General features: G+C 36.5%; 1 protein-coding gene across 1 annotated transcript in view; it reads left to right on the forward strand.

Moving 5' to 3' along the window:
- Positions 1-11,796, forward strand: part of NAPB (NSF attachment protein beta) — a 54,260-nt gene extending 42,464 nt beyond the window's left edge. Inside the window, exons 6-11 of the mRNA XM_049775255.1 lie at positions 387-442; positions 605-689; positions 7,190-7,294; positions 8,370-8,438; positions 8,777-8,827; positions 11,254-11,796. Of these exons, the coding sequence (XP_049631212.1) occupies positions 387-442; positions 605-689; positions 7,190-7,294; positions 8,370-8,438; positions 8,777-8,827; positions 11,254-11,364 (477 nt within the window). The 3' untranslated portion in view covers positions 11,365-11,796. The remainder of the gene's footprint in view (positions 1-386; positions 443-604; positions 690-7,189; positions 7,295-8,369; positions 8,439-8,776; positions 8,828-11,253) is intronic.
- The last annotated feature ends 2,731 nt before the right edge of the window (positions 11,797-14,527 follow it).

Raw genomic sequence — 14,527 nt, forward strand, 5'->3', positions numbered from 1 at the left:
TTTCATTTGTGACTTCTAATATTGCTTTATAATTGGTTATAGTCATAGTAGTTCATGTCATGAAAGACAAGGAAGGCCTAAAGAAGTATATACAGTCAGATGACAAAGTGTGGAATGGCTTACAGCATAGCATGTCTGCTTATATCCACTGTAAAGGAGTACTCACACTGCTACCCCTAACTACAGTGTAGGTAGGGAAATGTGTAGCTGGGCATTTGCCATGAGAGATGGCAAGAAGACATTTTTTATGGGTGAATGCATGTTTGTATTCTCTTAGGAGTTTTGCTGTTGGGATAGGATGATTTATAGGAAAAAACTAACTGAAAATGTAGTCTTAAAGTATAGTCTTAAGAAAAAGGTTGAATTAAAAATGTGTATGTTTCCAGGCCATTGCCCATTATGAACAATCAGCTGATTATTATAAAGGAGAAGAATCCAACAGGCAAGTATTACTTTTCTTAATATACTGAAGTAAGTTTGTTATTGTGATAAAAAGACATACATTTTCTATATTTGGGGCATATTGAACTGTTTCAGATCGATGTATGTAGGATGTTTTTAATTTTCCCTCTTGGAATTATATTTACTCTGTTCTTAATTTCAGTTCAGCTAACAAGTGTTTGCTGAAGGTAGCAGCATATGCTGCCCAGCTTGAACAATATCAGAAAGCCATTGAGATCTATGAGCAGGTGAGGCTTTTTCTGCTTTTACTTCAGACTCTATTGTTTTTAAAATTTTTTCTTTTTTAACTAAGATATAATTCTCACATGTTTCTTTTATTTTAGGAGTACCAATCAGTGGAGTTTAATATAGTCAAAAATGTATAAAACATCCCACTGCTTAAATCCAAAGCTTTTTCATTATCTTCTCTCTAAAACTTTCTCCCAATTCCTGAAAACCGTTTTCTCTCTTTCTCAGTGAATTAACTTTTTTTTAGATCTGTGGTGTGAAATGATATCTCATTGCTGCTTTGATTTGCAGCTCCCTGATGATTTGTAATGCAGACCAATTTTTTATGTGCCTTTTTGGTCATTTGTTTTTCTTTAAGGAAAATTCTGTTCATCTCTTCATCCCGTTTTTTTTTTTTTTTTTGTGAAAATTGATTTTGTTATAAAGGTTTTTTTTGGGCTCGAGTGATAGCACAGTAGTAAGGTGTTTACTTTGCATGCAGCTGACCCAGGATGGACTCAGGTTTGATCCCGGGTTCGATCCCCAGCATCCCATATGGTCACCTGAGTCTGCCAGGAGCAAATGCTGGGTGTGGTCCAAAGACCAAAAAAAAAAAAAGTTGTACCAGTGTCTTATATACATACCATTGATGTTAATCCCTTAACAAATGAGTGTTGATAAATAATTTTTCTAGTTCATGGGCTGTCTTCATCCTGGTCATTTTCTTTGAGGTGCAGAAGCGTCTTAATTTAATGTAGTCAAATTTGTTTGTCTTTATTTCCATTTGTTGATTGAAGATGCCTTTAGATTCAGTACCATGGAGAGTTCTGCCTGAGTTTTTCTCCATATACTTCATGCATTCACATCTGATATTAAGGCCTTTAATCCATTTTGGTTTGACTTTTGTACATGGTATAAGAAAGAGGTATGAGTTAATTTTTTTTCCAAATAGCTGACAAGTTTTCCCAGCACTACTTGTTGGAGCTATCCTTGCTCCACTTCATATTTTTTGCTTTTTCAAATATGAACTGATTGTATACCTGAGGATCATTTCAGGAAATTCCAACTAATTACATTGATCTGTTTTTCCTGCTTTGTAGTACAGTTTGAAGTTGGGGAATTTGATGCCTTCCATCTTCTTTTTCCCAAGGATTGCTTTATCTTTTTAGGGTAGTGGATGTGAAGGGTTAGTGTCTGTATGTTTTAGAAGGCATTTTTATGAGTTTGAGAAATTTTACTTCTTTCTAGCTTGCTGAATGATTTTTTAAATTATTGAACAGTGTTAGATTTTGCATTTCCTGAATCAGTTGAGATGATTGTAACTTTTGTCCTATATTTATTAATATGGTGTTTTCATTGATTAATGAGTTGAAATAATCTTACATTCTTTGGGTAAATCCTATTTTTTACTGCAAATTATGGGATTTCTGAGAATAGGTTCAGATTCTATAGTTCTTTAGAAAGGCTTACGGAACTCAATGAAATTTGTTATACAGTATAGCTAAGATTTGTTGTAGAAGAAAATACATAGCTTAAAATTGTTCATGGAAAGACACAAAGGTCAAAGGCAGTTTAAAGTATGGAGCTTGCAGTTGTCTTCTCCCAGCCACAGTACATGAAAAACACAGAGGGTATTGTCAAAAGAGGAAGCTCACCAGAACTAATTCTCAATGTAGATGTGGTTAATATTCTTTTACTTAACTACATTCTCTAGTTTCTCCATAGATTGATTTTGTACCAGAATGTCCTGTCTTTCAGAAGATATTCTAGTTAAAGGCTTAGTTAAGATTGCCTACTAAGATCCACGGGCAAGTCTAAGAATTTGCAAACGATTAGTACAAATTAAGATTTGGTAAAACGGGGCCAGAGTGGTGGTGCAAGCAGTAGGTTGTCTCTTTGCCAACGCTAGCCTAGAACAGACCGCAGTTCAATCCTGTGGCGCCCCATATGATTCCCCAAGCCAGGAGCAATTTCTGAGCACATAGCCAGGAGTAACCCCTGAGTGTCACTGGGAGTGGCCCAAAAACCAAAAAAAAAATTCTTTTTGGTAAAACTTGGTATTTTTCTTTTATTTTAGTTTTATTCATTTCTATTCTCTTACGTCTGTCTACCTATCTTTTAATTTTATTACTGTTTATCTAGAAAGTTAAGATGGAAGCTTAGCCTGTTGATTTTTTTTCTTTCTTTTTTTTTTTTTTTTGATTTGAGGATATTCTTTTATCACCGTCTCTTCACATTGCTTTAACAATTGTGGGTTTTTTTTTTTTCAAATTTTTTCCATGAATTATTTATTTAGAAGTGTTTTATATACTTTTTAGAGCTGGCTGTTTTACCTTCTTTTTGCTGATATTTAGTTTTATTTTGTACAGGTAGAGAACTTAGTTGATGTAATTTCAGTTCCTGTTATTGCTGAGAATTTGAAGTTGACAACCATATTGTAGATTTGTATTATTTCTCTTTGTTTTCTGTTAGTTTTACATCACATATTTTGCAACTCTATTTTGCTACTATAGCTTTGGCATTTCAGTTGTGTTAAAGATCTTCTTTGAGTTCCCTTGAGGAGAGTGGGTGACACAAACAACTAGTTTTGGCTTTTCAGTTGCATTAGAGAACTTCTTTGAGTTCCCTGGAGGAGAGTGGGTGACACAAATGGCGAAATATGGGGCTGGCAAGGTGGTGCTAGAGGTAAGGTGTCTGCCTTGCAAGCGCTAGCCAAGGAAAGGACCATGGTTCGATCCCCCGGCATCCCATATAGTCCCCCCAAGCCAGGGTCAATTTCTGAGCACATAGCCAGGAGTAACCCCTGAGCATCAAATGGGTGTGGCCTGAAAAATCAAAAAAAAAAAAGGCGGAATATGAAGAAATGAGAGGGCCACAAAATGGGCGAACAGTGTTCTAAATTTTAATATGAAGGATTTAGGGGTATAAATGGGGTATTTTGTCAATCAGTTTTTTCTATGGTATGAAAAGAATGCTCACATTTGCAAAGCACAAATATCTTCTAGTTAACAGAAACATATCAGTAAACATAGTTTGATTTACAAAGAATTCACCTAGCTAGAGTGACATGGAGATCTGATGAACAGACATATATCAAGTAAGAGTCCTAAGTTAAAAAAAGAGAAGGTTAATTTTAACATCTTAAAGTAGTTCCTGTTTGCTAGCCTCAGATGTAAATTAGGAGTTTGGCAAGGAGCTGAGTTTCCTTATCATACTTCATATTTCTTATTTTTTTATTTTTAATTTTTTTTGGTTTTGGGGCCACACCCAGTAATGCTCAGAAAAGCAGACAGGGAGCATGGCAGCAGTCCTTTATAAGTCTCCTTATTGGGTGGGGCCCTTACTGGGTTTAGGCCCTGGAAATTGTGTTTGATGGTGTCTTCTTGGCTGACTTGGGCAGAAAAGCATATATATATATATATATATATATATATATATATATATATATATATATATATTATTTTTTTAAATAAAATCATTTACTAAATTCCCCACTTCCAAAATTTCCACTAATTCTTTGTATCTTTCAGAATTTTGCTATGAATCTTTTTGTTTTGTTTTGTTTTACCATGGAGAAACTAATACCTGATGTCTGAACAATATGCTGCTTAATAATAAGAAGGGAAAAATATTGAATAAGTTGAAAGATTTCTTGAGATTAATGATAATGAAGAAACAAGTTACCAGACTCTGGGACACAGCAAAAGTAATAAATAGGGAGAAATTCATAATGATACAGGCTTATATAAGTAAAGAAGAAAAAGATAAAAATTAACAATTTAAACACACGCCTTAAATATCTGGAGAATCAACAACAAATGAACCCAAACAATATTAGAAGAAACCCAGAGCAGATATCAATGATATAAAAAAACCAACAAAGCAATACAAAGAGCCAATGAAACCAGGAGCCGGTTCTTCAGAAGAATAAATAAGATAGACATACTGTTGGCAAGACTCATGAGGGAAAAAAAAGAGAAAATGCTCAAATAAATTAGATCAGAAATGAAAGGAGGAAATTCCACAGAACCTCCAGAAATCCAAGACATTCAGAGCTTTCTTACTGTGCTAAGCTAGAGAACCAAGAAAAAAGGACTTATTTCTTGAAATATATACTCTCCCAAAAGAGAACAAGGAAAATATAGATAGCCTGAATAGACTGATCACAAGCAAGGAAATAGAAAATGGAACAATAATTAAGAATCTCCCCAAGAATAAAAGTCCTGGCCCAAGTGGGTTTACAGGTGAGTTTTATAAAATCTTCAGAAAGGGGGGCCAGAGAGATATCACAGCGGTAGGGTGTTTGCCTTGCAAGTGGCTGACTCAGGACCGACGGTGATTTGAATCCCGGCATCCTATATGGTCCCCTGTGCCTGCTAGGAGTGATTTCTGAGCACAGCCAGGAGAAACCCCTGAGCACCGCCAGGTGTGGCCCAAAAACCAAAAACCAAAACAAAACAAAACAAAAAAAAAACAAACTTCGGAAAGGATTTATTGTCATTGGTCCTTAAACTCTTCCAAAGTATAGAAGAAGGAAAGTATTGAAGGAAGGAAATCAAAGGAATACAAATTGGAAAAGAGGAAGTTAAATTGTCTCTCTTTGCAGATGACATGATGATAAACATTTAAGAGCCTAAAGAGTTCATAAAAAAGCTAGTAGCAACAAACCAACACAGCAAAGTGGTTGGTTACAAATTTAATATATAAAATTGGGTTGCATTCTTTGGTACAAATAATGAATCAGAGGAGAAAGAGATTGAAGAGTCTATCCCATTTAAAATAGTGTTCAGAAACATCAAGTAGGAATCAATAAAAGAGGCAAGAGCCATATAGCACAAATACTTCAAAACACTTAAGAAATTGAAGAAGTCCTAAGGAATTGGGAAAACACTCCATACTTGTGGATTGGAAAAAATCAATGTTATCAAAATGATCATCTTACCCAACTACGATATAGACTCAGTGCAATCCCTATCCAAATCCTGACATCTTCTAGAACTTAGAATATTATAGTTATTATTAAATCTAACTATTATAAAGTTTGCAATTATAAAGCACCCTGAATAGCTAAAACTATACTGAAAAATAAGAAACTGGGAGACAGTCCCATTACTTACCTTGAAGCTATATTACAAAGCCAGAGTGGTCAAAACAGTGTGGAATAAAGATACTCTCTGACCAGTGGGTCAGAATAGAAAGTCCAGTGACAAACCCTAATTTTTGACGAAGAATCCGAGAACATAAAATGGAATTAAAACAGTCTCCAACAAATGGATAACTACATGTAAGAAATTAAAACTGGATCAGTAACTCATACTTTACATAAAAATCAACTTAAAGTGGATCAAGTACCTTGATCAGACCTTAATCTATAAAGGACTTTGAGGAAAGTACGTACACACACACACACACACACACACACACACACACACACACACACACACACACACACACACTGGAATACTATATAGCTATAAGGAATAGTGAATTCTTGCCATTTGCTGTAAGGTGGATGGGACTGGAAGAGACTTAAATGAAGTAGATAAAAACAGGAATATAGGATATCAATTAATATTGTATTTAACTGAGGAATGCAGTGTATTATTTTTTTAAAATTTATTTTTGGGCTACATCTGGCTTTTCTCAGGGCTTACTTCTGGTTCTACACTCAGGAATGACTCCTGGTAGTGCTTAGGGATCAGACAAGGCAAGCAGTCTATTCACTGTACTATTGCTCTGGTCCCAGAATGCAATGTCTTTTTTTTTTGTTTTTGGGCCACACCCGGTGACGCTCAGGGGTTACTCCTGGCTATGCGCTCAGAAGTCGCTCCTGGCTTGGGGGACCATATGGGATGCCGGGGGATCGAACCGCGGTCCTTCCAAGGCTAGCCCAGGTAAGGCAGGCACCTTACCTCCAGCGCCACCGCCCGGCCCCCCAGAATGCAATGTCTTAAAGAGGGGTTTCCCAGATTATCTTTGGCCCCAAAGGGTAGTGAGGAAAGGGAAAGAAATAGAGAGGCAGCAGAGAAAGACAGATGTGAGATAATGGGGGACACTGTGTCAAGGGTATTCAAGTACATTGATGATGTTAGGAAGGATAGAGCTAAATATCCAAACCACAGAGTCTACATTAATAAAATTATGAGACCCAAAGTTTAAAAAAAACCAAACCAAAAAATGTGCCTGTCAAGATGACACACTGGGAGGGCGCATGTTTACAGAAAGGAACTTGGGAAAAGGGAGGCTGACTGGTGGTAGGATTGAATGGTGCTGGAACATTGCATATTTAAAACTCAACTGAATAACTTTGTAAATGACAGTGCTTTAATAAAATAATTTTATAGAAAAACGTCACTACTATGCTTGCCTGGGAAATACATATATGATTACTGTGGACAAGAGCTGGGCACTGAACGGGGAGAAAGAGACACACAAGGCACTCCTCCATGAACAATAGTGCAAAGCACAGTGATGAGAGAGGGGTGTGAGAGAGAAATCTAACTGTACTTTTTGTGTCTAGGTTGGGGCAAACACTATGGACAATCCTTTGTTGAAGTATAGTGCAAAGGATTACTTCTTTAAAGCTGCCCTCTGTCATTTCATAGTAGATGAGTTGAACGCCAAGGTAAGTTTTTTTAGAGTCCAGTCCTTGTTTTCCCCTACTAGTGAGCTGTGAAAACAGGCTTTGGGTACTATTTTATTTTTGATACCAGTTGTTTTGGGACACATTTATACTAACAAGACCAAACTGGTCACATTAAAAAAAAAGATCACAGTAGATATCTGTTCCACCTGTATTCCTGGACCAGCTGCCAGAACTGTTCTCTCAACTACCTAGTTTTCTGCTAGCTATGTTTGCTTCAATAGTTTGCTTTAAAGAAAAGTAGGGGACAAAAGAAGAGATGTAAAAGAAATCCATACTTTTAAAATCCTTAAATGGAATTGGAATGGAGATTGGTTTTAAAAAAAAAAAAGAGAAAAAAGAAAAACAGTAAAAACAGAGATAAAAGGCATGAGATTTAGGCATCTTGATGTCAGTGTCTGGAATCAGAAGAGCAAAATGAAAACTGTCTTCTAATCTTGATTAGTGGCCTAATTGTTTTATATGAAATCTGGATTTTGTCGGGGAAAACCCCATTCTTGTAGATGAAAACAATACTCATTTGTGAGTTTTTAGAATTAGTTCACTTGGTATTTCCCACAGTAACTATAAGGAAAATTGATTTGGGGGCCAGAGTGATATCACAGTGGGGAGGGTGTGTGCCTTGCACACAGCCAACAATCCAGGTTTAATCCCCAACAAAGAGTCCCTCGAGCCAGCCAGTAGTGATTTCTGAGTGCAGAACCAGGAATAACCCGTGAGCACTGCCAGATGTAGCCCAAAAAGAAAAATTGATTTTGATGCTAGTTTATTTTTTAACTTTGTATTCCCATTTTACTTATTTTTGTGGTGCTGAGGATTGAGTGAATTTAGGGCCTCAGACTTCAAGACATGTCTCTGCCACTGAGTCACATTCCCTTTCCTAAAAGCATTAATGAAGTTTGAAAATTCAAAATTAATAGGTCTTCTGAATCGGAAGGTAAAAGCATACTTCTTTAACAGTTAAGTGGGATGTATATCATTCTTGAGATAATAAAATATTTAAACCTTTTTTTTCCTTGTTCAGAGATAAATTTTAACAAGAGAATTTTTTCCTCAGCTTGCTCTTGAGAAATACGAAGAAATGTTTCCAGCATTTACTGATTCAAGAGAATGTAAATTATTGAAAGTAAGTGATATTATAACAGAAGAAAAAAAATTTGTTGTTTGGGAGGTTGGTTATAAAGTTACAATTTAATTTCTTGAAGTCTGCTGATTAGGAACCGTTTCCTACTTCTGTAAGATGTATTTCAAATGCTGCTTGTTGCTTTCTGAAAAGACAACTTAGAACAAAATTTTATTTCTGACTTGGGTTAATTCTTGATTTATATTCTAATATTTCTTCAACTTTATATTTATATTTAATATTTAGCAGTATCTATTAGTATGATATTAAGACTTAAAATATCTATTTATAGATTATGTAACTTTTCAGTTAACTCAGTTTTTCCACATTTATGTTTCTAGAAACTTCTAGAGGCTCATGAAGAGCAGAACAGCGAAGCTTACACTGAAGCAGTAAGTTGCCTTTGGGATATATTACAAGTTGTTTTTTGTTTGTTTTTGATTTTTTTTAATTGAGACCATTGTGAATTGCAAGTCCTTTATAGTTATATTACAAGTTTTAAAGATCTATGTTACTTTTCTTTTTTTTTTTCCTTTTTTCTTTTTTTTGGTTTTTGGGCCACAACCACTCAGGGGTTACTCCTCAGAAATAGCTCCTGGCAGGCAGGACCTTTGGTCCTGGATCGGCTGCTTGCAAGGCAAATGCCACTGTGCTATCTCTCCGGGCCCACTTTTCTTTTTTCATTACATAAATGCTGAGTGTTTATTGATTATGAACCTATTATATCTAATTTGTATTTTGCTAAGGTTGTTTTATATATCCCACAATCTTTACAGCCTTTATCATTTGCAAGTTAGCTATAAGGCAAATTTAAGAGTATGTAATACTCTTATTCTAGGAACCACAGGGATAACACAGCGGGTAGGGTGTTTGCCTTTCACACAGCTGACCTTGATTCAATTCCCGGCATCACATTTGGTCTTATGAGGCTGTTAGGAGTAATTTCTTTATTATTCCTTTTTTTTGGGTGGGGGGGGGGGGGCGTTTCACCTGGTGGCATTTGGTTTACTCCTGGCTCTTCTCTCAGAAATCACTCCTGGCATGCTCAGGGGACCATATGGGATGCTGGGATTTGAACCACTGTTCGTCCTGGGTTGGCTGCGTGCAAGGCAAATGCCCTACTGCTGTACTATCTCTCTGGCCCCTTGTTAGGAGTAATTTCTGAGCGCAGAGCCAGGAGTAACCCCTGAGCACCACCAGGTGTGTCCTAAAAGCCAAAAAAAAAAAAAGTACTATAATTTGTTGTTTGAAGATTTTTTTTGTTTGAAAATAATCTGATGCATAAGTTAGAAAATATAAAATTATGTCCATTATATACTATTTAACAATAAGACCAAATAGAGTTTTTTGTATTCTTATGAAATATATGGAAGACATTTTTCTTTGTGTTCATTGTTTTTGTTTTTCCCTCTTTTGTTTAGAATCAAGGATATTTCTAAGTATCCTCCATGAATATATTTATCCTGTTTTCCCTTTCTACTTTTGCTAAGCTATTTTTATTTTATTAAAATTCTATTCTTTGATTATGTATAGAAATGAGTTAAGGGGCTGGAGAGATAGCATGGAGGTAAGGCGTTTGCCTTTCATGCAAGAGGTCATCGGTTCGAATCCCAGCGTCCCATATGGTCCCCCGTGCCTGCTAGGAGCAATTTCTGAGCATGGAGCCAGGAGTAACCCCTGAGCACTGCCGGGTGTGACCCAAAAACCACAAAAAAAAAAAAAAAAAAAAAAAAAAGAAATGAGTTAAGGTAATTCTGCTTTCATACATTATGTGCAAGTATGGGTGTTTTTTCTTTACAATGATTATTGTAGTATTTTCCATGTTTCTAATTTTTCTAAAGGGCCTGATTTTTATGTTACATTAATTGTCATTCAATTATAAAGTTGTTAGAAATTTTTGACACACATATGCATAAGAACTGTGCTTATCCCAGCACAGGATAGTAAAAACAAACAAACAAAAAAACTCCCCTATTTTTTGTGTTTCTTTGTGGGTTGGAGGTCTCCCAAGTGGTCTGCTCTTGCCAGGAGTTTCCTGGGCTACCCCAGTGGTATTCAGGGATTTCAGTGCTGTACTTAGCTTTGTTTGAAGGGGGCATGCAGTGCTTGGGGATTACTATGTGCAAATCATGCATCATAGTCCCTGTATTATCTTTCCAGACCCCAAATAGAGTTTTGGACTTTGACACTATTCTAATGGGTGCCAGAGCAATAGTTCTGTGCATAGGATGTTTGCCTTGCATGCCACCGACCTGGGTTCAATCCCTAGCATCTCATGTGGTTCCCTGAGCCCACCAGGAATGATTTCTGAGTACAGAGTCAGGAGCCACCCCTGAACACAGCTGGGTGTGCCTTCCCCAGTAATGCTCATTAATAATTAGCAGGAAAGTTACACTGGTGAAGGGTGGTGTACATACGATGACTGAAACCCAACTACGAAGATTTTTGTAACCACGGTGCTTAATAGAGAAATTATTTTAAAAAAATACCTCATTATTCTGACAACCTAAAGTATATAAGAAAATTGTAATGAAGGGGCCAGAGTGGTGGCACAGCGATAGGGTGTTTGCCTTGCACGTGGCTGACCGAAGACGGACTGTGGTGTCTCATATGGGCCCCCAAGCCAGGAGCTATTTCTGAGTGCAAAGCCAGGAGTAACCCCTGAGCATCACCATGTGTGGCCCATAAAACAAACAAAAAATTGTAATGAAGAAAGCGGAAAGATTATCACTGTTTCTAGAAACAACTGTGGGTAACAATTGTTCGTAGTTTTATTTATTTGCATGGAATAATTCCTGTTCCTTTTCCCTTAAACTAGGTGAAGGAATTTGACTCCATATCTCGTTTGGATCAGTGGCTTACTACCATGTTGCTCCGCATCAAAAAGTCCATCCAGGGAGATGGAGAAGGAGATGGCGACCTAAAGTGAATCATTCCTGTCTTTGTGGCATGCGGCTAATTCCTCTTTAGTTTTAGGGCCAACTGATCTCATGGGATGCTCATTTAATGGCTTTATTTTGTTGCACATGAGCCAAATGATGTGTATTATTTAAGCTCTTTGTGTTTGTGTCACTGTGAAGCAAGACAGATGGGAAGTTTCTATTATGTACATATAGTATGGGTAAGATGGGCTACTTTAAACTTGTCAGAGACCCAAGAGTTTTTTTGAGCTCTTAGTCATTTGAAATCTGATTTTTTTAAGATCTTATTTCTGATGTTTTATTATTTCCAGAGCCCATGTTTAATTTTGCCATATAATTTTAAGTTGTAACCCTGTTCTACTAGATGTTTTGCCTATTGTATAAATTGGCATCTGGATGTAGTTTCTAAATATATGTTATTTAAGATGGCTGTTAGGAAAGAGTTTATGATTTTTTTTTTCATTAGGATAGTTTTCTGTTTGTTACCTTTAGATTCTTTAAGTTATGCTAGTGACCATCAAAATGCTTTTTATATTTTGTGTGCTCACTAATGTGCATGTGAAATTCAGTCCTTGGGTCTGACTGCAGATACCACTTACATTGTGAGAAAATGGAGCTTGCTGCCAGTTCTAACTTATATGTGTGGATGAATGTAAGCTTGATTTGACTATTTTGCACCTACCATATAACCTATAAGAGAATTTTTACTCATGCAGTCTTTCAGAGTCTTTTAAGAAACTGAATTTTTTCCTTTGTCTGGAGATAGTTTTACTTTGTCATGGGGCTTCCCTTCTTATGTTCACTTAAAGATATTTAAACTAGGATATCCCTTTACTCTCATGTATATTCTTTCCCATTTTGACATGAGTTTTCTATGCCCTGTACTTGTAAATCTTGTCAGCACCAAATTATCTTAAGTTAATGTTTGAGAATATTTATCATTCATTTATCCATTTATTGAATGTGTTGGAGTTGGGAGAAATAATTTTCCATTTAGCTGGTGGAATTGTTAAGCAATCATTAATTGTTTATCTTCTCCTGCTTATGTACTTAAAACTCTACATGAAGTTATACACTTGGCATTATATTTTAGACATGACCCTATTGCCTGAATAATCTCTGCTTTTTTATGGAGGGTGCCACACCTGGTGGTGCTCAGGGGTTATTTCTGGCTCTGGCTCTGTACTCAGGGGTCATTCCTGGTGGTGCTTGGGTGACCATATGGGAAGCCAGGGATCGAAGTCGGGCACATGCAAGGCAAGAGCCTTCCTTGCTGTGCTATTGTTCCAGTCCATCTACATATTAAGTTGATTTATGTTCGGTATAACTTGCTACATACCAAACATATATACCTTTTTTCCTACATTGTGACAATAATCATTCATGAAAATTAATGAAATTTCCCATGTATTATCAGATGGTAATCTATTTGAATGGTTTTAGTTTTTGTATGTCTTTCAACTTGGATTTATAGACTTTTGTTGGACAAAGGTAGAATGGGTTGGCCCGCTCAGAGACTGAGGAGAAAGGTTCAGGGATGGTAAATGAGTCCATCATGGAATAAAAGAGGAATAGCAGGAAGTGAATAGAAATAGGGTAGGCGAGGCTCTGTTGTAGAGACTCTCATCAATGGCTATGATTACAGGTGAGATATGAGATAGAGGGGTCAGTGATGTCAGTGTCAGTTTGAGGTAGACAGGAAAGGACCATTAAAGTATCTTACTCTGGCATTTGGCATTGAAATCTCTTAGGAACCATTCCCCCACCCCTTTCTTGAAAGGTCTGGGATTCTTTAAAATTGATTTATTCATACAGTTCAATTCGTATTAGAGTCTCATGAAAAAATGAGCAGAGAAAATAAATGGGTCTTGCTGCTGTATCACATCTGTTTCCTAGGCAGCTTGGTGCTCTCATGAAAATAAATGTGAAAATGTAAAAAAACTCATAGGGCTTTTATGCCCTATGACTGTTTTATTGGAGAGCATTTAAGTGATAACAAAATGACTTTAGCATGTCTGTTCAGTTTTTATGATGATCTACTAAGAATCTCATTAAGTATGACTTTTAAAAAACATAGGTAGCATTTTATTGTCATTGTCCCTTGTTTATATTGAAATAAACACTGGAAAATAAACACTTAATTCATTTTGTGGGTTAAATTTTGTTTTTTATTCTTTGGGGAGGGGGCCATACCCAGCAGCCTTCATGGGTTGCTCCTGGCTGGCTCTGTGCTCATAAATTGCTCCTAACAGGCTCAGGGGACTATATGGGATGTCGGGGATTGAGCCCTGGTCAGCTGTATGCAAGGCAAACTTACCCACTATATTATTGCTCTGGTCCCCTTGTGGGTTTTTTAAAATACATCAAATAAAAAGAATAAAAAATAATGTCAAGGACTAATAGAGCTGACAGAAAATAAGTGGAAAGTTAGAGGAGAAAAGTTCCTTTTTTACCCAAACTTACTTCCTTGAAATGCCCCATCAGCATAGGGCATATGTGATTCAAGATACCTGAGTTAGGTTTTTCAGATTTATAGGAAGTTACTTCTAAGCAAAATATAATTTGATTTATATCATAATTCTTGTATTTAAGCAAATTTGGGATTCACAGCAGAGTCATTTGAAATCTCTTAGGGGAAAGCCTTGCTTTTTGTGGCACATTTTTATAGCTTGTGAGTTCCTTTATTTGATAACAGTATTTTTGCACTTGTGTGATGTGTTGCTGTCACTGTATCCAAAGTGTGTGCATTTATTGTTTCCTCTGATACCGTATATTTACAATGTCCAAATGCAAATCTTTGTGGCTTTCTTTGGAGGACTTGGCAACACGCATGCCACCCTGTGACCTACCTGCCTAAGGTGTGATCCCTGATCAGGAACAGATTTCTGCCTCTGAGGCTCAGAGTTGGAGACCTTAGTGTTCTCCTTTATGGTTGTGGGCAGACAATTCTAATACGAAAACTATGTGACAATAAAATGTTTTATGTGAACCTGTACAGTAAATAAAGTGGAAATTATAACTACTATCTTGACTAGTTTTTCAATTTCTTTTGCACAGATAAAGAGTAATTTAATTATCTTTAAGTTATTCCCATTTAGGTATAAAGGAAAGAACATTAGTATTTCCTAGACTCGAGCTAGATAGCATAGGGATTAAGGCATATGCCTTGAA

Source organism: Suncus etruscus, chromosome 6 (genome assembly GCF_024139225.1).
Source record: "Suncus etruscus isolate mSunEtr1 chromosome 6, mSunEtr1.pri.cur, whole genome shotgun sequence".
In the NCBI taxonomy this organism is placed as follows: Eukaryota; Metazoa; Chordata; class Mammalia; order Eulipotyphla; family Soricidae; genus Suncus; species Suncus etruscus.